The 25350-nt window shown below is 32.0% G+C and overlaps 1 protein-coding gene across 1 annotated transcript; it reads right to left on the bottom strand.

The window, feature by feature from the left end:
* Positions 1 to 7949: 7949 nt before the first annotated feature.
* LOC106720075 lies at positions 7950 to 21056 on the bottom strand. The gene is made up of 3 exons (XM_014514658.2): positions 21009 to 21056; positions 20877 to 20926; positions 7950 to 10430 (listed from the first exon to the last, which is right to left on the bottom strand). Exons 2-3 carry the CDS (start codon positions 20892 to 20894, stop codon positions 8214 to 8216), a joined length of 2235 nt encoding a protein of 744 aa, XP_014370144.2. The 5' UTR covers positions 20895 to 20926; positions 21009 to 21056; the 3' UTR covers positions 7950 to 8213.
* Positions 21057 to 25350: the final 4294 nt, after the last annotated feature.

Genomic DNA, 25350 nt, shown 5'->3' with positions numbered 1-25350 from the left:
GCATCACATGCAATTTACATGATCAATAAATTTTTCTAAAACAATGTTTCGCAAGAAGTCTCCGAGTGTTCACAGTTGTGTTTTCATAATATTCGATATGATTCATAGATAAAGTTTAATCAGAAAGTAAATGTTTTCAGCTTAAATATAAATAATTGCGTTATGCCTCCTAGTTTTAAGTTTCGACTTGGAAGTAGAACATTATTTTCTATTTTTAATTATGAAGAATGTTTATTATTATCGGAATAATTTCCGTCGCGATTGGAACCTCATTAGTTGAACTAGATATTGTTTATCATTTATATTTATTTGTATTGATGAAAGATGAGTTGTTGTAATAATTATGTAAGTAGTTTTAACTAGTGTTACGTATTTTACTAATATTATAAATACGAATGTTTGGATGGATGTTTTTTTGAAGATATCTCCTAAACGGCACAACGAATCTCGATGAAATATGGCATAGATGTAGACCATAGTCTGGGGGAACACATGGGCTATTTTTCTTTAAAGCCGCGCGGACAGAGTTGCAGGCGTTAATAATTGAAATCTAGTAAACTTTAAAAAAATACTAGCTTTTACCCGCGACTCCGTCCGCGCGGAATAAAAAATAGAAAACGGGGTAAAAATTATCCTATGTCCGTTTCCTGGTTCTAAGCTACCTACCCACCAATTTTCAGTCAAATCGATTCAGCCGTTCTTGAGTTATAAATGGTGTAACTAACACAACTTTCTTTTATATATATAAAGATATGTATCAACTTCCTAAGCAGGGTTAAACAATGACAGACATCGATCTGTTGATTATTAATTCAAAGATCGGAACAACTACTCAACTGACCCTAATTCATTGAACAAGTATAACATTACGTTATTTACTGATAGTGAAAATCGTAAAAAAACCAGTTGATCGCGTAAATCTGACCCGCGTAATATAAACATGGAAGTTAATTTACATAGACCAGTTCGTCGTAATGTAGAACGGAAATCTATTAATTATGTAATACATAAGATTTATGGCATTGCAGCCAATTGGGCCACGACATACCTACACTTTGATCACGTAAGATCGGAGAAAGTGACCCGGGGATGACCGCATTAGTTTAATGCTTGTGTTAGATGTCATCCTTGTTGTCTTAGTATTTGTAGATTTAACCTGATGACTTAATGATGCAAATATAAATATTGCGAATAACACTACTGGTTCCGGCAGCAAATTATACTTTAACTACTACTATATAACTACTGCTATATATTTGATATACTAGCTGTTGCTCGCGACTTCGTCAGCGTGGAATTAAGAAAAATAGCAATAGTTCCTCCCCCATATTTCTGCTACATTTCAGTAAAGGTCCCGTTAAAATAGCTCCAGCCGTTTCGGAGATTACCCGGAATAAACCTGGACTTGGGTACAGACAAAAACAAAAAAAAAAGTTTTTCGTTATAAGTAACACAAATATCATGAGTGTGCGAAGTATGTTTATTTATATCTATATACTTATATAGATATAATATTAATAATTGAATAGATAGATAAATCAATTAATGCATACGTATGATGAATGACCTATCGGCCGACCTAGATACCGCTGGCGTGACGCTGTAGAGCTAGACCTGCTGGAGCTACAAGCGATGGACTGGCAGGAGAAGGCACAGGACAGACAAGTCTGGCGATCTCTTGTGTCGGAGGCCAAGACACACTTTGGGTCGCTGCGCCAGCGGAGTAAGTAAGTAAGTATGATGAATGAGTACAAATACGGCAGTTTTATGGTACTTAAAAGAACACTAAACTCGATTTAATAGCCAGTGTGATGAATCAGTATAGAGAGATATTTATACCTGGACATTAATACTTCAATAAATTACACGCAATCAATGATAATTGTTGTCTAGTGTGAAACGGCAATAAAAATATGGCAAATGTCAAAAAGAACCAATAAATCATAAGTAAATGGTAATTATATTACTTTAACAATAAACTACAAGACAATTGATATGTTAATTTGATGATAGTATTCAATAAAATAAACAATAATAACCGTGGGTTTCTGAGACTATAATCTCCATTTAAAATGTATTATTATCTCTGTTTTGTCAAATATAATGAGAGGGATGACGTAATGTTTTGTTCAGAGATTTTGGTCTTAAAAACTCACGGTAAAACAAAATTCAATGTTTACATTTACAAAAAATAATTTAATCTAACTATTTAAACATTATAACACATTGCAACCTGCACATATATGAGAAGAAATTCAAAGATATGTGTGAAGTCAACCCGCACTGAGCCAGCGTGGTTGACTATGGCCTAGTCACCCCTAACTTGGGGTAGGCTCCGAGCCCCTCAGTGGGGACGTATAGAGAGCTGATGACGATTTAAACATTTCAACTATGTAGTAAATTCAGATCGTAGTATAACATAATTAATTACCATCTTACTAAGTGATTCGTTAGTCAGTATGCAAAATCAAAGATCGTGATATCAAGCTTCAGTCGCATGTATAATGCTTTATAAAATCGTGCCCTAAGTCATGACTGGCTTAACCTTTGTCTTGTACCGTAAATAGAAAATAGAATTCTAACCATGAGTTTCCACTGTCGAAATAACACCATCCATACCGTTATACAGAAACGTTTCTGCTTTGTTTTTACCCTGAATTTCACCTATAGTAGCAGAAGTATAGAACAATATTGTTATCTCTGTTTTTTCAAACAGAATGAAAGGGATAATAATAAGGTGCTACAACAATGGACACAGTATTATATGTATAATGATATAATACATATCTACAGTACTATTGATTAAGTGAATAACTGTTTATTTTCTGAACACTTGTAAATATAGCAAATATCCCGGTCGAAAACAGACCGTCATGACATTAACTTATTCGAAAGCGATAACAGCTAGACAACTCTTAAATTAAGTCCGTCTTGATTTCTCTTAAGGATTGGTTAGTTAAGAGAGCTATTATATATCGCTAAAAGAATACTATTATTATAATACTAGCTGCCCGCAATTTCGTCAGCGCGAAACTACAAGAAAATAGCTAGATTACATCCGCACACATAAGCTACCTTCCAGAATAATTCCGGTTTAAATCAGTCCAGCCGTTTCGGAGATTACACGGAACAAACGCGGATTTGCGGACAGACAGACAGACTGACAAAGATTTAAAAAAATTGGTATTTCATTATAAGCGAAAACATCATGTGTACGAAATACGGTTTTTTTGAGGCAAGTTGTTGAAGGCACTGATTTAGCTTATAATTATGAGTCACTTAAAAAATTATTATTTTGAAAATTAAACGTGTAATTGCATCAATTCGTTTTGATTTTACCACGGTGTTTTGAACTAAAATAAATAATACAGGAGATAATATTTGCCAGACGAAAATTGAAAATGATATAATTTGCAAAAACGAACGTTATATCACCATCGTATCTTCTTAATTAAAATCAATCGAATTTATTTCAATATGTAAAATAGTATGCTAATGTGTAAAATATATACAAAATTAACAAATTAAATACACAAGTTATGTATACAGCAGCATAAAACATATTATGTTTTCTATTTTACTTTACTGTGACATTAGCTGATATAATAGAAACATAACTGACTCTCACTGCATAATTAATTAACTATAACAGTTCTCTTAAGAATAATAAGATTAATTAAGAGTAATATTCATAGTTAATTATTTTTTTTATAAAAATACAATAATTTTTTTTAATATGAATTTATTAATTATTAAGTATTTATCACGTGTACTGTATTATTACTTACCACTCTGTTTACGAACTTCATATTTACGAGTTACCACAAAACACAAAAAAGTTTAAACTTATTAACTACCACGTAACAAACACAATCTCACACCATAGTCCTAATAATGTATCAAGGGTTGCCTATGGTCTTGAGCGTTGCAGTCGTGGTGAAATGAAGTTCAAGGCTAGTCTGCACCAGGTTTATATACGGGGGTAGCGGAGCGTTAAAGTTTTCTATGTGTGCAGTACAATAACTGCATACTGCACGCTTACAATATACGTACGTTACTCTCGGGATAATTGATCTTGAACGATCTCGCAGAGATGTTAACATTGCGTTATTTTGATCATATATTTAAGTGGTTTCAACTGGAAACCTTTTTGTTATCCCTTATATTCTTATGAAAATACACAGAGACAACTTGTGTGTCAATCAAGTGTAACAGCAGTGGAATTTCATCGTAATATCTAGAGTAGAGTTTGATGAATGGGATTTAATAATTGCATGTAACCTTATGGTAAGTAAGCGATTGACTGTAACATCTGACGACTGACGAACTGGAAGGATCTTCCTACAAAAGACTACGTAAATCTTCGAACCTGACGATTTTAGTCGCTAAGCGACTTACGCAATACAATTTCATACAAGTTTGTAAACAGGAACGCGTCGCCGACATTTTGTTCTTTCGTCGCCAAAGAGAGTCGCTCGCTTCCTTTTTGTCAAGATCTTTGTGAGAAAAGTCGCTGAGATTATCAATATTATGTCGGAGCAAATCTATACAGTTGACACTATACCTGTATTGAGCGAATAGATGACTCGCGTCGACGCGATACTCGCGATACTCGCCACGCAACTATACAATTTCAGTTACGAAAAGCCTAAGAGTGACACGTTTTTGATAAAACTTTCAGAAGGTATGCGTTATAACATCAGTACAAAATATCTCCTTTATTTCCCATAAAACCATCTGTCGTCGTGAAACGCTGAATCAGAATACAAAGTCAAATGTGAACCAAGTGTAGTAAGTGTTGAGTGTAGTTTAGTTTTTAGCTTAAGTTACTAGAATTTAGATATGTCGCAAAATGTGTCCACTCAATAATGTGATGAAAAATTATTTTATTATTATCATATCTATCATTTTACTACTCGTTGAACTTTTGACAACGATTTAGGCAATGTAGGCCGGCACATTGTGTAATGACATTGCGAAATGAAAGTTTCCACAAGATGCTGTTTTCATATATCTTCATTAACATAAGTGTCATGGTAACCCAGAGGTCGCACGTATGCCCATTTAAAATGTGGAAGAACTAGTGCCGTCACATCTTCAAACTTTATGTTAGTTAAAAAAACTACTAGGTACAAAAAAGTAATAACAAAATCATTTTTTAAAACGATAAAAAGTCAAGTTTTCTTACTTTTTGAACCTTTCAATTATAATATAAACATATAATATCAAAGAAAGCTTGATAAATATCAAACATGTTAACCTATTCAACAATATAACCCTTTGCCCGCTATCGATACGCTACGTTGAAAGAGAGTTCGTGTAAGCGAGTATTCTAAGGGTCATCTGATGTTAAAACCACCGCCTTTACTTTTAGCTCATTAGTCATGCGAATGTTTATAATTTGTTACATTATAATTACACGGTTTCACAATATGAAAAGCGGTGATAGCTACTTGCTCACGTTTTATAAGCGTCGGCTTCGAATTCTGGCTGGATGGATATCGGTTAAGACGTCACGTCTTATGGTAACCGAAACCTCAAGTCCTGGCTGAACGTCATACAACTGTTTAATTAATTTATAGATGTATTATAAAGACTATCGGTTACTACTTCGGAATATAGTTTAAAATTTGTTGAGTCATTGTCCGATCCCCATAAACTCAGGTAGAGCAAAACCTCTATAAGCGAAAAAATATTTTTAGTAGAGTTAAGTATAAAATGGTGTAGCTCAAACAACTTTCAAATCACTTCAAAGTACAAGTTTCTTTGTATAATTTCCCAACTAATTGTCTCAGTCAAAGGTAGTATATCAAGTAGAGAGAGCAATCAAAGTACTTCCTCATTTATAAAGCTACATTTATCTGTACAATCAAGTGACGCCTTCAAGGCAAAAGTACGTACATATACTCGTACCATCTTGTTTATTAGATTGCACGCCCAGTGTGGCTTCGAGCGAAACGATTGTGAACATTAACGCCAGTGGAAAATGTCAATGAGACTGTACCACGTAATTGCACTTAATTTCAAGTAATCGATAGCATTTTTAAGATACGATAAGATTGCCGTCATACTTTGTAAGTTTCTAACTCTAGAAAGATATAATTTCTCGCAAAATTAATAAAGGATGATGTCTAAAACATACAACAGGAAGCGCTAAAAAACAAATATCGTAATTTATTGTATTTCAAATTCAAATCAATAAATTACAGATTTTTCCACCTTTTACTTTCTGTACTCACTTTGACACAGCGCAAAAGTTCATGAGATACTTGTAACAATAAATGTCGTAGGCGCTTTTTTATTAATCAACTGTCAATTCTGACTAAATGGTTTTATTTGACTTATCCTGTTTGTTAATTAGGGTAAAATCTACTAATTATTATTTTTTGTAAATGTTTATTGTAAATTTATATTATATTAATTTTGAAGAAATGTGAGGAATACTGAAAGACGGAAACAAGTCTCTGTTAGGGCAACCAGCCTTTATATTTTTAGCGCCTGTGATTTTTTGAAGATTAAGTTCATATCAATCACAAGAACTACAAAATGTATTTTGTTTTATTTATTAAGAACAGGGTTTTAAAAGTTATTGTATTTAAACAAATGGCTGTCAGTTGAATGTACGTACCATATCAACATGTTTGACCTAAGCTAAGGGCTAGTTATAAAAATAATACAAAGTAAAATTAAAATTTCATTGTTCATATCATATTATCTGTCAGGATGGAATGCAAATATTATCGTTTTCATATATTTGAAAAAGCTCCCTCTAGTGAACTACACTACAGTGATTTTTAGTTACTTTTTAGTTATCATAGAAAACTTAAACAGTGTTTCAAATACATTTTAGCCTATTTTTTTTCTTTTTTTTGGAACGAAGTTCCTTATCGCGCGTTGTGAAAGGGGGCTAGACGGAAAAAATTCTTACGAAAAGTTGTCACGACACTTTTTGCTATATCACCATGGCAACGACGTGACAATATATAACGAAAATTCATAGAAATAAAATGTACTTCTTGTGAAGACTTAAGTTTTTTATGCATAGAATAAACATTGGTTCCTTCACTAATTAATTGAAAGGAACTTCGTTCCATCCGGGTGTCCCTTGACACCTCTCAAGTTTTTTTTTGTGACCAAGTAGTCACTGCTTTGCCTTGCAATGCCTTGAAGAGGCATTTACAGTTTCACCGGGCTTGAGGTGTCCGGGCACAGATGGCGCCTGTCGCGGATTTTTGACAAATCATGGTTATTGAAATGTTATTATACATGGGCTTGCCAAATGCGATCTTTATCAATAAATAATGAAGTACTTGTATTGAAAGCGTTGTGGTGATACGTATTTACGGTGAAACATATAACCACGTTACCGTCAATAATATTAATCAGCGGCGGTCAAAGGGTTAAAACACCTGTTTAACTAAACAGTGTCTAACAGTATTTTTTTGGAGTAATAGAATTAGTCTTTGAAAATTTGCTGTCATCTCTCAAAAAAAGTGTAACAATAAAAGAATATACTTATATGGATTTTTTGAACAATAATTCGAAATATCTTCTATTTTCAGTGAGAATCAGTAATTTCATGTTGTAACTTATCTATCGTAATATGTGTGAACAAATAAGTGTTCTTTCTAGTAGAAGTACACTAACGCCATTACTGATATATTAGTAAGAGTTAACTTCGATAGAAAATTTTCTTCGAAACAATTTCTTTCGAAGTTAACTCTTACTAATATTATAAATGCGAATGTTTAGATGGATGGATGTTAGTTTGAAGGTATCTCCGAAAAAGCTGAACGGAACTTGATGCATTTTGGCACAGATGTAGAACATGGTCTGGAAGGACACATAGGCTATTTATTATTATTTTTTTTAATTCCGCTCGGACATAGTTCTCAGATGACAGCTAGTAATTAAATAAAGACACATTTATTTAAACGATTTATTTTAATTCTTACAATTTTGTTCTTACCTTTAATTATTGCACATTAACAGCCACATTAATTCGTCATGTAGCCTCATAAATAAATAACTCTGATTTTTTTTAGGATACAACAATCATTTTAGAATCGTATTTTTATAAATGTTCTTTCATAAAAATACATTTTTGATTCTGACAACATTCATTAAACTACAAATACCAATACAAAACTTGCACTAGTAACATTGACTCGTATATACAAAAAAATCTTATTTTAAAATTAATTATTTGTGTTTTATTGTGATATTTTCTTATCATTTGATTTCTTAGACTGTGAGGTCGATGACCCTTCAGCTTTACCATCAGGTCTTACCATACGTTTTAAATAATTGTGATAATTCCTAGTATGAGAGCCAGATTTATGTTTATTCGTTGGGGCACTGTAATAATTTCCAACACTATATTTGGAATTTTCCTCAGAATTATCTTGATTATAAAATCCTAATTTAGTGTAATGCATTGGCATTGAATTAACGTAAGTAACTTTCTCATCTTGACTTTTCAGTACAGTTTGTGGCACCATTATTCTATAGCGGGATTGATATTTAGATGATGGCTCAGGAGTTACGTAGCTTACTGTTTGGACAGTAGCAGTGTTCGGTCTCTTAGGTTGTTTGTAGGTGAAGGGCAGAACTGTAGCGATAGTATGATCTTTATTTGAATACGTTTCGGGGACTACATATGAATTACCAACTGACTCTTCTCTTGGCTTTGGATAATCGTAACCTTGGCTCGCACTAACCTCTGAATAGGTTTGATGTTCTTGTTCCGTGTTTTGGGCATGTGATGGATATGCGTTCACTGTTTCTGTAGGGTCTATCTGTTTTTGCGCGTAATATCCTGCAAGTTGTGAGGATGTGTAGTCTGATAGAGGTTGGCTAGAATAGTCCCGGGTTAAGCTTTGTTGAGGACTGTACGCTTCTTGACTTTCCTTAGAGAAATCGTATTGCGGTGTCTCGATGTTGGGTGTATCTGCATGTTGTGAGGATTGCGATGGTGTATTATTATCAATCTGAACTGAGATGACCTTACTGTCATAGTTTGCAGAATATTGAGAAGATCCATGATCAGTATTACTGATTGTATCGGAAGATGGCGTGGCTAAGGCGGAGAGATCACTTTGTTGTTCATATGTAGCCACCGTCGATTCCTGAGGATCCTTTTGAAGGGAATGTCCATAGTAAGCTTGGGTATAGCCTGGTGTTTGAGGTACATATTGATATCGGTATTCATATTTGGTTTGCTGAACAGGTCTTCTATACTGAGATTGAATTCGGGAACTATAATATTTAGGTCTACCGAAGGTTGAAGGATATTTGGCCATAACAGGTTTCACTCCAGAATACTGGACACCGGAATAATCAGATTGAGTATACGATGGTTGAACGTGGGGATTTGAATATTGTTGTGGCTCAGCACTGTATGTAGATGATACTGTAGGTGTCATAGAAGTTGAAAGTTGAGGATTTTGATACGTCATTACTTGAGGTGCAGAGTCATAACCGTTTTTCTTAAAATACTGGTTTACCAAATCTTGAAGATTGACGTTGTTTAGATAGTATGAGTGAGGATAATTACTCGGCAAGTTTGCATATAATTCAGCAGTAGGATTTTTTATATACGAACTTGGTATTCTTAGCACTAAAACTGGCACCACAGGTTTATTTTCTTCTAAACCATTCGTACTTAAATGATCCTGATTTAACCCGATATTTTGATAATGAGGATTATTCAAAAGTTGCTTGGGATTTACGAAGTAATTTGACATTAATCTTGGGAAGTGACCACTTAATCCTGATAGACCTTGGCCATTATATGTCGTGTACAGAGTCGATGGGAATGTTGTTGTGGTTTCTTTTTGATGGTATACCGGTGATGACTGCACAGATTGTGAATTATCATTATTGTAATGCTCATTTTTTACCGATACTAATTCGAATGCCCGTGATGGTTGAATTTCTACACTTGTTGCGTGAGAATGTTGTCCTGATGATTGTTGTGAATATTCGGAACTATGGCTATTGTATTCTTCAGAAGATTCTTGTTGCGAGTAAGGGTAAATCATAAATTTACCTTCTTCTTGTTTTGGTTTTCCAAAATAAGTATACGTGTATCCTTCATTGGTACGATAGCCATAACCAAGGTTGGCATCAATGGTTCTCTTTCCTTTAGAAGAGGAGTCTGTATCATTAACAATTTCAATGGCAATAACAGCAGGTAATGGAGTTTTTTCTGTTATATTTTCTGATGTTAATTTATCATCTGTAGTGTTTAATACTTCAACTGGAACCTGAGGTTTTATGCCGAACTTTTCTTCGACTTCTCTTAAAAATTTCTTCTCATCACTAGTTAAAAGCGATCCCGATTTTTTATCTTTCTCTGCATCTTCGGGCTTATATTTTTTTGGGTCCGGTTCTGAAGTCACTCTTGTTAAGACAGCACACACCAATATCTGAAATTAAATTAATAACATCTGTTAAATTCATGAAAATAATCATAGCTCAAAATTGTTTCCTTATATTTCTAGGATATAATACTGTTGCTTTTCCTGTTTGCGTGTATGTTGATTCGTTTTGCATCAAAAGTATTAAATAAGCAGATATTATCTCCTATTGCGTCAATTTTATTACATAAAATGTTATATGTTTAGTAACGGAAATGTTTATGAAAGTTTTTCTTGTGATATACTATTATAATAAGAGAAAACTGTTTTTAATTTTTAACAAGTGTTTACTTTTAATTTACTAATAATCAACCAAAATATTACATACAAAGATATACATTTAGTTCTAAAGGTGTTTCGTTTAAAAAAAAACTTTATAAAAAAAGGAGCTATATACGAGTATGTAGACATTATTTTAAAATATCATGTGTAATGTTATAACGTATCTAACATAAATCAAACAGCACGTGCAGAATCGAACATTTGTAGCCAATCTATGCGAATCACGATTTGAATGGTTACATTATCTTAGAGTACAATCATTTTATTATATAAGTACTATTTTCATTTTCTGAATAAAACACATGACAGTCTTGGTAAACATAGTGATTTTGCTAAACCATTTTAAGAGTTTTTATGTTATTTTTATATACTACACCTTATGTAAGCAAAAATAAATGCTACTTGAACATTTTGCTCAAAAGTGAAAACTGTTTTTCCTCTTCCGTTACTTTCAATGACCTGTATGATGCTCACTATTAAAACTATGCGCCATCTAATAAATATGTAGGAGCCGGTAGCATTACGCAAACATCTCCATACAGCAGCTTCTGTTGTTTATAGACAATTAAAGATATTTTATTGTTCACGGATGTCAGTCATTGAGTAAAATTTAAGTTTTAATAAAATGTAAAATTATACATATTCTACTAACGAAATTAATTTTAATAATTTCGTTGAGTCATTACTTTCTTCTGTCGTTACATTTCATTTATTAGCATACTAAAAATCTTAAGCCTTATTTGTTTTTTTTTAGTCATTGTTATCATATCTTATTTTTATGTAAAATACATTCTTTCTGAGATAAATTTATCTATGTGTTTTTGTCACATTGAGCTAGAATGAACATAAATATTATGACTATTGAATGACTATAATTATATATTGTAAATGGAATTAACACAAGATGTGAAAGAGAAATTAAATTGGCTTAATAATATTGTTGAATATATAATATAAACAAGTATTCAAATAAATTAATGTTAACTTCAGTATTTCTGTCATAGTGAATGACGATAATATCGAATGATTAATTATGATCGATCGCTTTATAATTAAAGACTGATCAGTTATGTTTCTAGCCATCTGTGTAAAATATAATTAAAATGCTTATTGTGTTATTACATTGGTTAAAATATTAATGGATCAACATTTAAACATAACAAATTAGTATTTTCGGTTTGATTTTAAGGCACAATTAAAAATGTCGATACGTGCACCAAATATGCACTTTTTATAAAAAAATTAGCGTTTTGAGATCAGAGATTCATACAAACATAAATTAGGTACATATTATATTTTGACACATACAAGTTATTCTGTGTAATTTTTTTATCTTTTTCAAAATTAAATGAAAAAATATCTAACGTAACATTAGAAACACAATAGTTCTTTTTTATGTAGAAAACTGCAGCTGTATAAACTAACATTTTAAAAGTTAATAAATCTCAGAAACATGTGCGGAGACTTACGAAGTTGAACATTACGTGCGCGTCGGAGTAATGTGAGATGAAAGTGAGCATTAACGGATTAAATCGACGTAGAGCGAAATAGAAAGTGCATCGGACTCGAGTCCAAGCGGGAATTGCGACATCGGACCGATGTTTCCTGTACGTAATTTATAGGATATAATAGAATTCAAATATTTAAATTATTATTAAATTAATAACAAGTAAAGTATGAATAAAAACTTAATACCAATTAATAATAACAGTTACGATTAAAGGCCAAATTTCAGCACCATTTTTTAAGAGAAAAAATGACGCTTTTTTGTAAAATTAATAAACTTTTGTCATATTACATTCTCAGTTTGCGATCACACACTTTTAAAGAGATAATTGCTTAGTTAATTTAGACTCCACATATTCGTGGTTACACTTACTGGTCGTTTAATAACATGATGAAATTTTAATTGCCTAATACAATTTATTGCGATTGATATTAGGTATTAAATACATTTTCTAGAAATTGTATACAACACATACAAGATACGATTCCCGTTAAGATTCAATAAAAGTCTGTATAACTAGTGTGTATTTATAATAGTTTTCAGTGCATTGAAAAGAAGCGATAAAAAGCTCGTATCATAACTTATATTTCAAAGATGGTATAAATCAGACTGCTGTACTCTTAAGGATATACATGTAATTACGTGAAGATTTCCACACTTTTTTCACATTCAAATGTCAATTTAACACTACACCACAACATCTACGTTTTGTTATGTAACGAGATATTGCAGAGGGCTATCATTACTGACCACTGATATGCAATTACGACAACTGTCAAAAAATACGATTGCAAAATAAATATTGACTAACGCACTGTAAAACATCTGAAGCATGGTTTTTTGTGGACGCAATTATTTTTTAATGAACACAACATTGTGCTGCGATTATGCATGATTCCGTTAATTATAAATGTCGTTTAAATGACTTTATTAACGTACAAAGTAGTCATGTAAAAACGTATTACAATAATACGGTTGAATTTGAAAATGGTACCTTCAATTTTGCATTCATCCAAGCGATAGTTATATTAACTTAAAATAGTTAGGTTCATTAGATTAGATTTATTTTTAACTGGCGAACAAAAAATAGATTCAAAAATTTATAACATTCTGATATACATACATAAGTGTTTTATTTAGCAAAGTATGAAATACTAACAGTTGCCTGTGACTTCGTCCCCGCAAAATAAACATAGCCCAGAGATAGTGTAAGCTACACTGAAGTACCCAATAGTAAATCGGTTCAGTAGTATCGGAGTCTATACAATGCAAACCAACAAATAAACAAACTAACTGTAGTATTCGTCCATTATATTTGGCTCGCCTACGTACCACCACGTGCTACCGGTCCAACCGACTGAGCCCGACTGAGCCCGACCGCCTCCCTACCTCGGTAGGTAATACCTTTAGTACAGGTGTACCGGCTTGCACTTGTGACGTATACGCTCGAGACAAACGACACTCTGTTTACATACACTACATCCCTTCCTTATTTTAATTTATTTGGTCTTTGTATGTATACTTGTATTTCATCGTAATTAAATCACTAGGCGTGTAGGTATAGCTGTAATCTTTATATATTCTGTAACATTGTTATTTGATATCATAAATTTCTCTACACTTTTACATATAAACTAATTTTGTAAATTTGATTAACTTTGATTCAATTATCAGTTATAAATTCACTTCACAAATGTTTACACAACAACCACATACATATTTATTTTAATCTGATACCATATTGTAATTATCTTCCTTATTTAAATTATTTCTTTCTTCTCATTGTCATTTAGAACTCGCCAGTGTCCCTCAATTCTTTTTAAATTAACTACATTTCGCCTTGATCACACTCAACGGAACTAATTCCGTAAAATCATTCCGAGCTCTTTTTTTTATTTATTTTTTATTTGATTGGTTTATATATATATATATATTATTACTAGTAATGCAACGGGAGCGTCTTAGCGGAACCCGAAACGGAAACAGATGTCAAAAGCAAACTTCAGCAGAAACGGACATGAAAACGGATGCAGAAACAGAAGTGTAAATAATATGAAAAACATATTTACAAAGGCTAGCGTGGTTGACCATGGCCCTATCACCCCCAACATGGGAGAGGCTCCGAGCCTCTCGGCAGGGACGCATAGTGAGCTGATGATAATAATGATGATGACATATTACATGGTTATCAGTTGTTCAAAAGTACATTTAATAACTCGTAAGTATGAAATAGTCACATGTTGCCAGCTGTCAAATTTAATATGGACAATAACTAGACCGTTTACTCCAGCAAGAGAATCCGATTGCTTCAAACAGCAGCAAAATAATACGCGCTTAAATTCACGAAAAAGTACATAAACAAACAAATGCCGTAAGGCCGTGCACGGACTGGGCGTCTCGAACCGCGCATGTGTAACTCTCAGTCATCGTAAACTTACGTTTGTATCTCCGTTGTAAAAGTAGCGGAAACAAAGGTAGAGATCCGTTACATCACTAATTATTACTTGTCACTTTACACTTAGTATGTAATTTTCTTTTGCAATTATGTATGTCTCAGTGAGAACTTATATGTGAAAACTTATATATTAGACTAGCTGTGTCCGCGTGAAATACCATCTCGGGTAGCATTTTTTTTTTTGTTAATTATTTTACTTAACCGACGTGCTATGATTTGACGTATGAATGTAGAAGACATTGAAAGAGGTGTGCCAGGACCGCGCCAAATGTAGGTCCTGGGTCTCAGCCTACCCCTCTGGGTTACGGGTCGTGAATTATGTTGTTCCTGTGGTATTTTAATTAAACTTATAAAAACTTATTCCAAAATTATTAAACTTACAAAATATTCACAAACACATCTTCCCATAAAACTTTCATTCCCTATTCCGTTTTGTTGCATTGCAACCTTGAGGCTAAAACTTTTACAAACTTCAAATGTCATATTTATTTATATCAAATCTGTAGCCTAAAAATAAGTTTCCACATTCTAACTGTAAAAATGACGATACTTCCATACAAATTTCTACCCAACTTTCAACACCTTACAACCCCTTTTTCGCGATAAAATATGACCTATGTCCTTCCTCAGGCTCTAGACTATTTGTGTACCAAATTCGTTCATTTTAATCGGTTCAGTAGTTTTGGCGTGAAAACGATACAGACAGACAGAGTTACGTTTTCATTTATAATGTCAAGTAAGTAAGGATTGTATGCAAGTAACTACTCTTTTCTAAACTGTTTCTTTTGTTTATTCATATATCTCATTTCACAATTTGGAACGAGGTCGCTAATTATTGGTCACGGTATTGTATTTTGAAGAGTAATTCTGCAAGCGATTTGCCAGTTACACTATGTGGTGTACTTTTGTACATGGTTAAGTATTACGTGTAAAGTGGAAATTTCCCTTCTTTGTATCAGCTAAAATAATTCACAACGATGAGTACGAAATCTCCATTCTAAAGAGGTCCCATTAAATCGATGGCTATGTCGACCTAAGGTTCATTCATTTAGATGTGCTTAATAAAACTCCGCAATAGCATATATCTACCCTTTATAGTTTTCTCACAATAACCTTTTTTTTCAGAAACATCAATTAAATTCATGCCCTATTTCCGACGCTATTATTCGGAGTTCAGTATTAACCCTTATGTAAATAAATACGTTCATTACCAAGAGAATTTAATTTAGACTATATTTGCCCTTGAAACTATATCATTCTGTCTAATAGTTTAGGAGATATCGAAGGAATAAAATTACGCGGAAACGAGTAAATGCTACATCGCGTTACAATGAAAAGAAACAATTTTGCTTTCTGGCCTTACGTAGGTCAAACTACCTACATTAAAATGATGTATGGAGCAATTATAAATCCTTAAATTTGCTAAATGAAAGTCTACCGTGGCATATATCTATCATCTATGGATGTCTCACAATAGCCATGTTATTGTGAAAAACGTCTATTAAAATGTACACGAAAAACAGCGTCGTAAGCTTACGGCGCTATTATACCACATTTGATATGAATTCTTATCGAAATAAATATGTTTTAAGACAAGAGTATTAAATGCAGATTACATTAGCTTTTCAAACAATGTAATTCCGATCAATAGTTTGGAAGATATCAAATGATTAAAAACTACGTGCATCCGGAAATTCTACTGTGGCGCGCGGCTGCACAGAATTAAAGGAATTAATTTTCAATTAGTATACAGATCTTGATAACTATTTCTTTGTTTAAAAGATAACCCCTGAATTGAAGTAAGTCCCTTTCTTTATGTCCTACTTCCGTCCTCATACGTATTAAGGAAATTATTGTTGCCAAACTTCAAATTCCCTAAAAATCGAGAAATAATTTATATTTTTTTTTCTTTTTTAGAAAAAATGAAAGTAGACTTCATAAAAACAGTGTCAAACAAAATGCACTAAAAAGTAACAAAACAATGTCCTGAAAACCCTCAAAAGTAAGAAAGCTCTCTTCTTTCTTGTAACATGTCTATATTGTACAATTATTGTTATCTTGGAGTCAGTTTCGGCCTAAGTAGGGACATAAACGGAACTAGGTCTAAACATCTCAAATATAAAATGTCACTTATTAACTCATTCAGAATAATTATAATTATAAAATAATTCTTGTAATTCCAAGCCACCAAAATGTAATAAACTGGCTATTTCCTACCCAATGTCGTCAATACCCGTTGCATTCATATATAATATATAAATAGTATTCGCTTCCAGCTTACTCTGACGGATGTAGTTTCTCTTTCGTATTCAATCTTTTCCAACGTAAGTTGGGCCAAATTATGTGGTATCTAAAATTTAAGTTTTCTTTTACGAAATACTATCAACTTAATGATCAACTATGTTGCTTTCGTGTTATACGCGACTTCATCGATTTAACGATCAGCTATACTGCTTTCGTGTTATGCACGACTTCATCGATTTAACGATCAGCTATACTGCTTTCGTGTTATACACGACCTTATCGATTTAACGATCAGCTATGCTGCTTTCTTGTCATTTATTTACTTAACCTTATCGATTTAACGATCAGCTATGCTGCTTTCATGTTATATATCTACATAAGCTTATCGATTTAACAATCAGCTATGCTGCTTTCTTTTCATTTATCTACTTAACCTTATCGATTTAACGATCAGCTATGCTGCTTTCTTGTCATTTATCTACTTAACCTTATCGATTTAACGATCAGCTATAGTGCTTCTATGTCATATATCTTAATATATATGAATCTCGTGTCAAAATGTTTATCCTCAATGGGCTCCTAAACCACTTAACCTATTATAATAAAATTCGCACACCATGTACAGTTCGATCCAACTTGAGAGATAGGATAGTTTAAATCTCGAATTATAGTCGCAATTTTTTAATTTATTGCTAATTATTTGTGTGTTATTATTTGACAGTCACAATTATCTGTTAACTCCAAATGATTCTAACAGATGTCGATACCTTTCGACTGGGTTGAGTAAGTAATCAATAGATGGCGCTGCTATGGTAAATCTACGAACGTGTCATATAAGCTTATTAACTGCGCGCGGACGGAGTTGCGGGCGACAGTTAGTATATATATATACATGAATTCATCGATTTAACGATCAGCTATGCTGCTTCCATGTCATATCCATGACATAATCAATTTAATGATCAACTTTGTGCTGCTTTGTAATCAGGTGCAAGTGCTGATTAAGTGGAAATCTACGATTAAGTGCAAATTTACACTTTAGTGTACCTAGTTTGTTACACATAACTTAAGTTTGAAAGAGATTAACATATAGAAAATTATTATTTAATTCATACTACAGTCCATCAATACACTGTTCGTCACGCAAAGGTCGAAGACAGTCTTAGGATGTAGTTGTAAATTATTAAAAATGCATTTGATTATTGTTTTAGGTCGTTCGTGCAATCATAAAATATGTGTATGTCTAATTAATTTCTAGGGTAGTAAATAAATATTTATTTTATCATCATAATAGTTCAATATTTTCAAACATCATTCGTCTCTTGCTAATCCGAGTAAGTTTTTTATCAATACATCGGAAATCAATCTGTCACTTGCACGTGTCATTCATTATGACTCATTATAGTGCACTTTGTAGTAAACAACTTAAACCAAAATTAATATTGTGATAACCAATTATTGTGATCTTATTTCGATATTTGGTTTAGTTTACATTTCAACCGTTTGTAAAATATTCACAGCTAGTAACGTCTTTAAGCCATATTTTACAAATAAGTATCATATGCGAACAAAGAAAATCGTTGCTCATTTTGGCAATCAATAGCTTCCATTTTAAATTATTTTTAATTGGGTGCACGTAAGGCCAAATAATATTAAGAATAATTTTGACGGTCAATTATTGAAGTTTTCTTTATTAATCATACACACTAGTCTCTTCCTTCGTTTTTTTTTTCAAATACAATTTATTATCGTACTCACTGTTTTATCCTCGTCGCCAATGTAGTATTCGTCCATTATATTTGGCTCGCCTACGTACCACCACGTGCTACCGGTCCAACCGACTGAGCCCGACTGAGCCCGACCGCCTCCCTACCTCGGTAGGTAATACCTTTAGTACAGGTGTACCGGCTTGCACTTGTGACGTATACGCTCGAGACAAACGACACTCTGTTTACATACACTACACTAACAATCCAATCTTTCCTCTTTATAGTATTAAGTATAGATAAAGGTTAGCTAAGCTCCAAAGCTGTAAATCATTATGTCATATTAAAACTAACTAGGAGGTGCAAATTGCAAAAATGAATACTAACGAAGTCAGTGAATGGCATAATGTAAATCATTTTAATTTTATGCTAAATTAAGTAAACTTACAGCATGCCGCGTAATTCATTACTTGCTCATAAATAATTAATGAAGTGAAGGAACTTTACGCTAAATAATGAGACATTACAAAAATAGGATCTACATTTTCTTCTTGTACGGTTACTAAGATACTCATAAATAAAAAAAAAATGTAAAGGTTAAGTTTTTGTAGCTGTCATTATTACGCTTTTGACTTTTGGTTTTAGTGACTTCAATAGGTCAGGTCAAGTCAAACTCTACAGTATTATTTAGTGACTAGTGTGTGATAATCACTAAAAGCTCTTTAAGAAAAAACTCATTTAAATATACAACATTAAAATATCACAAATACCGATACTAGCGGAAACTCATAATGATTCTGTAAAGTGGATATACATTGTCTATGGAAGTTTAGTAGTTTAGGAAGTTATAGCTCTGATGATAATGTATAAATGATTACGCACTATGATTGTTAATGTCTCTTTTTCCCTGTTTTATTGGTTAACACTCTATAGAAAGTTTATTAAGACATGAAACATAAACTCCCACATAAAGCACGTGGCTATATATTTTTATTACCATAGGTTACATAAAAAATAATAATTGTCGAACATGATCATTTATGTTATTGCAACAAAAGACATCAACGCGTTTAATCTTAAACATTAAGTTAATCACGCGTTTATGTCTTTTGTACGAGAATAATGTAAATTAGTTACTAATAGCAATTATGACGAAAAGTGAATATGTACGTTTATTGTAATATTGATTGCAACTTTTTACTTTTTAATTGACACAACGAAATAACGGATAATTGTTATTTTATACCATGTTAAATAATTTCTTCCGCTCATAAAAATATTCAATTTCAATACTTTATTAGAATAAAATAACATAGTTGTGCTGAAATTTCTCCAACATCAAACTGTTATTTTAAAATGTCAAAACTAATCGCATCAAGTCGCTCACGTGCTAACAAAATGCCATTGACATTGAATTTCGGAGATACAAAAAGAGAGATGTGTTTGTACGAAATTTAATTATATATATTTTTTTATAATTTAAATTTTTATATATTTATGTGCATGTTTAGTAAAGTAAGATTTTTTCAAGTTTTTAAAATAGTAATCATATTGGAAAGTATTTAACAAGTTTAACCGGTTTTATCACCGGTGTTTTTTTATTAGATTCAACGTAAAACAAACTTTACTATCGAATTTCTATTATCTGATTGGTATTCTAGATAAGAAACTTTTTTCAAATCATTTTATGTAAAATAAAAAAGTTAAATTATATTAAACCTCCTTTTAAAACTCCTTTTCACACTTTATATCGGAAGTAAGTCTTAATAACGTCAATGACAATCAAAGAAATGGCTTTGTTCCACGTTTGTTTGGCGGACAAACAGATTTGACACGTTCGCTTTTCTCCAACAGTTCCCATTTCAACTTCTTCTTTTCTCTAGCGTTTTGTGCTTAGCGTCATCCAAGTGAATTTCAAAAATTGCTGACCAAACATGTAACTTCCATGAGCGGTTATTTTCACCCTATAATCCACCTTCAACTTTCAAGACTCAGTTCACACAATAGAAACAAACAATTCTATCTTCAGTAGTTAGAATAAATCAGTTTATATCGAATAAGCATATAATACAATTATAATCCATATATCAATACTTTTTGATTCCTACTGTATGTATCAAGATAAATTATTGTACTCGTATATTCGATTTGACTACTTAAATACTAGTAACTAAATAAAAACCCTCAGAGAAACATTTAACTTAAGATAAATTCTTCATTGATCTTGTGCTTATATCAAATATGTTAATGTTAATATTTACCAATGTTAACCACCGCATTTTGTCGTTCTCGTTCGTGTTACTGCGGCTATCTGTCAAAAGAAAACAGATCTCAATAAGTTATCACATCACTATATCACATCACTATCATTCACAAACGCACGTCACTATTACCTGGTGTGTTTCGGTGTTCCGCTGCGTGTGTAGAGCAATGGGTCCGCAAAACATTATGTTACCTTCTTTTATACCTCGGAAACATTCTCGCAAGATGCGCCGCGAGCCTCCGCCAGTCCGAAACCACTCACACACTACAAACATTGGTAACATACGCTAAACTTTAATGCGCATTGTTACTGTTCTAGTATAATTAAAATGAAACCTTAATTTTTTTTCGGTTAGTATAAATATATGGTTTAAAATCGATAATATTATTTCACTTCGCGAACATAAAGCAAGCTATGATCGTTTACTTGTTCAATAACTTCATCAAAATGGTAAATAAACAGATGAAGTGTATAAGTTGTAACTTTAAATAAAATTTATGAATAAATAAAATACTTATTTGATAAAGATACAAAATGCTAAAACTGAAGTGCTTTTATTTATTTGAATATTAATTATCACCATAATATCAAGTAGAGATTTTAAGAGAAGGTGATTTGAAGCACTCTACAGCAGCTCAAAATATTTGCACCTGTGTTTAGCGAATCAATCATAAATAGACAGTGGCGCTTTCAATTTATTTACATATAAGTAGACTCATGCCAACTATTTTCTATACTTTTGTCAAAGTTTGTATTAAGTCTAGATAAACCTAAACAATGACATTTGGTTTATCATACAACGTTAATTAGCTATTTTTCAGTCAATGTCTATGTAGATGTCTACATGTTTGGTCAACATTTCAAGCATATAAATGTTTACATGCTTGAAATGTTGACAAAACATGCAACTGAGGCGAATTTAATTCGTCAGTCGATCGCTTCAATCTACATCACGTAAATGTACCGCTATTTGTTGCACGTAATGTATATTCAGTAACAATGACGGGAACCCACCGTTGTTTTAAGAGCCGCTCGCATGGTGATTATATTATAGAGAAAAGAAACAGTTTCTTGTAACAAAATTAACGTTGTGCAATCGTGAACCTTATTTAATTAAAAGACTGAGTTTCTACAAGTTTATTCATATGGATATAATAACTTTCTCTGTATGAACAATGAATATGTTTTTTTCAATTATACACTTTTACGCATTGTAACTGACGAACAAATAGTGTGTGCAAATCTAAAATTGTTAATACTTGCTTTTACAACCTTTCCTCTACATATTTAACATTTTACCTTCAGATTTTTAAAAGCTCCATTTTAATGTTTACATATTTATTTTAATCCATCTACTTTTAATGTTTTTTATATTTAATTAACTCTAAACCTTTTTGTTGTTACTTACATTTTTTCCATAATTTTTATATTTTCTATGAAATTATTAATTAGGATCTGTTTAAATTCTATTTCTTCTCGTAAAATCCTAAACAACGAAATAAGTATAAATCGTAAAAATGTTAAGCAATACAAGCGTATAATATAATTATACGTTTAGAAAGTAAAAACGAATCTAGCTTGGCTTTCTTGTATTCCGCTAACATCAGAAATGACCAAGTAAGGTAAAAAGGTAATATGAATTCCTAATTGCATTCTGATTGTCGAATTATCAATGGGTAGAGCGACGTCAAAAGATTTCAGTGTGGTCATTATATCGCAAGTCGCGTGTCGAAATTAGTAATATAGACTTATGGAACGATATTATAACAAATATAGCAAATATAACACACACATACCGCTGTCCTCAGAGTTGTATGATGATTACTTAAGCAGGCCCTTAGTGGAGAATTTTATATTACAGTAAACTCAACTAAGGCAAAAATATGGCCCTTGAGACTTCAAGTATGATCTTACTAATATTATAAATGCGAAAGTTTAGATGGATGTTTGTTGGAAGGTATATCTCCGGAACGGCTCAACAGATCTTAATGAAACTTGCCACAGATGTATAACATAGTATGTCAGAACAAATAGGCTACTTTTTAAGTTTTTTTTTCGTGCATACGGAGTTGCAGGCGACAGCTAGTTACTAATAAATCAAATGCACAACAGTCTAAAAAGACATTACTCGTCTTCACAGTTTAATACCTGTCAAAATTAACTACCTATATAACATCCTAGAATAATTGATAGTTGTTGATGTAACTGAAAAATTATATACCATGTTGATGTGTTAGATATGCATCAATGCAATTACATCGTAATGCATTAAGTGCTGTAACAATAATTAACATACAAACAGCTTCTTATGGACTGTAATGATATCTTTTATAACGCGTTGTTACGTAATAAAAGCAGATGGGCCACTTAAACTATGCATACAAGTGAGCAAAACATTCCACTTACGAAAGTGTAAGTGTGCTCTAATATCGTCACGAAATAATACCTTTTTTATTCATTTATCTTTAACAATTTTATGTTGGTGTTGTCATGAGTTTCGACTACTGAAAACATTATTTTATTACTCAAAGCATAAGCTTTGTTCTCCTTTTCCAGGAAATTGCGCGAGGTATTGAACGTAAAATGTTTCGCACAGTTAAAGTTATTTTGGAAAAGAAGTGCTTAAAGCCATTTTTTATTTAAAAAAATGTTAATGAGTTACGGTCGAATGTCTACCAATAGGCGACCACTTCTTACCTTCAATTTCTAGTTATAAAGATGAAGAATCTCCTTAAAGTCCCTAACTTGAGGAACAAGTAAGATCGTTATATTTCAAAGTGAGATAACGTCATTAGCATTTAAATTCACGGAAAATCATAGTAAATTTGTTATTTGCAAATTAAGGTTAACTAAATGTGAACATCGCAACACAAATATTAGATGTCGCGAAGTGCAACTTTATACGTACCTGTCGACACTATTACACAGTTTTTTTTTTAATCAGTCATCAAATATTACACACATATTTAATTTCTTGTACTTCTAAGTATTGATTCAGATAACTTTGCACTACAAGACGGAACAATGATTAATAATTTCGAATTATAAATGTATTTTTTTCTTACAAAGGTTTAAGTTTAGAAATTAACTAAAGTAAGATGAAAAATAATAATCAAAAATATTCGTTTATAGAAAAATAGCTGTCGCCTGCAACTCCATCTGTGCGGAATTATAAAAAACGTAATAATGGCCTATGTGTTCTTCCAGACTATGTTCTACATCTGTGCCAAATTTCATCAAGATTCGTTGAGCCGTTCTAGAGATACGTTCAAACAAACATTTATCCATCCATCTAAACATTCGCTTTTATAAAATTAGTAAGATAATACAAACTGCTTATGTCTTACTTATTTATTCGATCAGATCATAAATTACCGTCTTAATTCGTTTCAATAAATTTTGCACACTTTCAATATTTATATAGCAGTCACTCACGATAATTCTCTATGTAATAAAATAGCTTAATAGCACTGTTGGTTATTAGTTGAGATTTTGCATAGTTTAACCTAAAATACGATTACAAATCACGCTCTCAATTTACTGTACATCTGCATAATTGTGCTTTATCTATAAATGGTAACAAAAGTGAAAACGATGACTCTAACATTTCATGATGCTTAATCATTGTTACATGATTTTTTTTACAAATGTTAAATTTTTTATCTTAATTCTGTTTTAAATTTTATGACCATAGAGTTAATTTTGTGATACTTTCTATTTTTGCTACAAATGAAGTTACTCAATTGCCTTTATTTAACCGTAGAATTCCACTGCCGTGATTTTTGTTAGTGAATATTAGAATCTCTATTTTGTCGAAGAGAATGAAACAGCAATACGTAAAAATACAAGTGTCGCGACATTTAACACGCATTAAACACATTTTGGATCACCGAATCAGAAGTTTTACTGACATTCTAATGTTTTAATTGAACTGGATATTAATTTCGAACAAGTTGTAAGTGCCGAAGAATATCTTAAATAGCTTGACATTGACACAATGGTACACTTTTAAAATTAATGTTTTAAGTTAACGACTTGAACATGACAGAAATAACTTGTTATGTGAGCAAACGGTTACATCAAATCACTTCATTACGACTATAATCTTAAGTCAAGTTTATCAACGCTTTTATTAATATGTCCAATAATTATTAGTCAACTTGTTTAAATAACTTATGTTAAATTTAGATTAAGGTTCTTTGTCTATGTTAAAAAAAACATACGATTGAAATCTATCAAAAAAAATGCTATAGGTGTAAGATTCTACATTTATCTTTACACCATTTCTGTAATAATTAATCTGTAATTTGATCTCGACTACCATTTGATGTCATCGTGACTAATTATTCATGTCACGGCAATACTGACAAAACGTCTGACCTGTAATATGTATAAACATATGTTAGATAACCGTTACAAATGTTTAGAAGTAATATTTGTAAAATATTAGAGTTTTGTGGCTCAAAAGTCGA

Source organism: Papilio machaon, chromosome 14, assembly GCF_912999745.1.
Source record: "Papilio machaon chromosome 14, ilPapMach1.1, whole genome shotgun sequence".
NCBI lineage: Eukaryota > Metazoa > Arthropoda > Insecta > Lepidoptera > Papilionidae > Papilio > Papilio machaon.
This window is presented reverse-complemented; position numbering and strand designations above follow the sequence as displayed.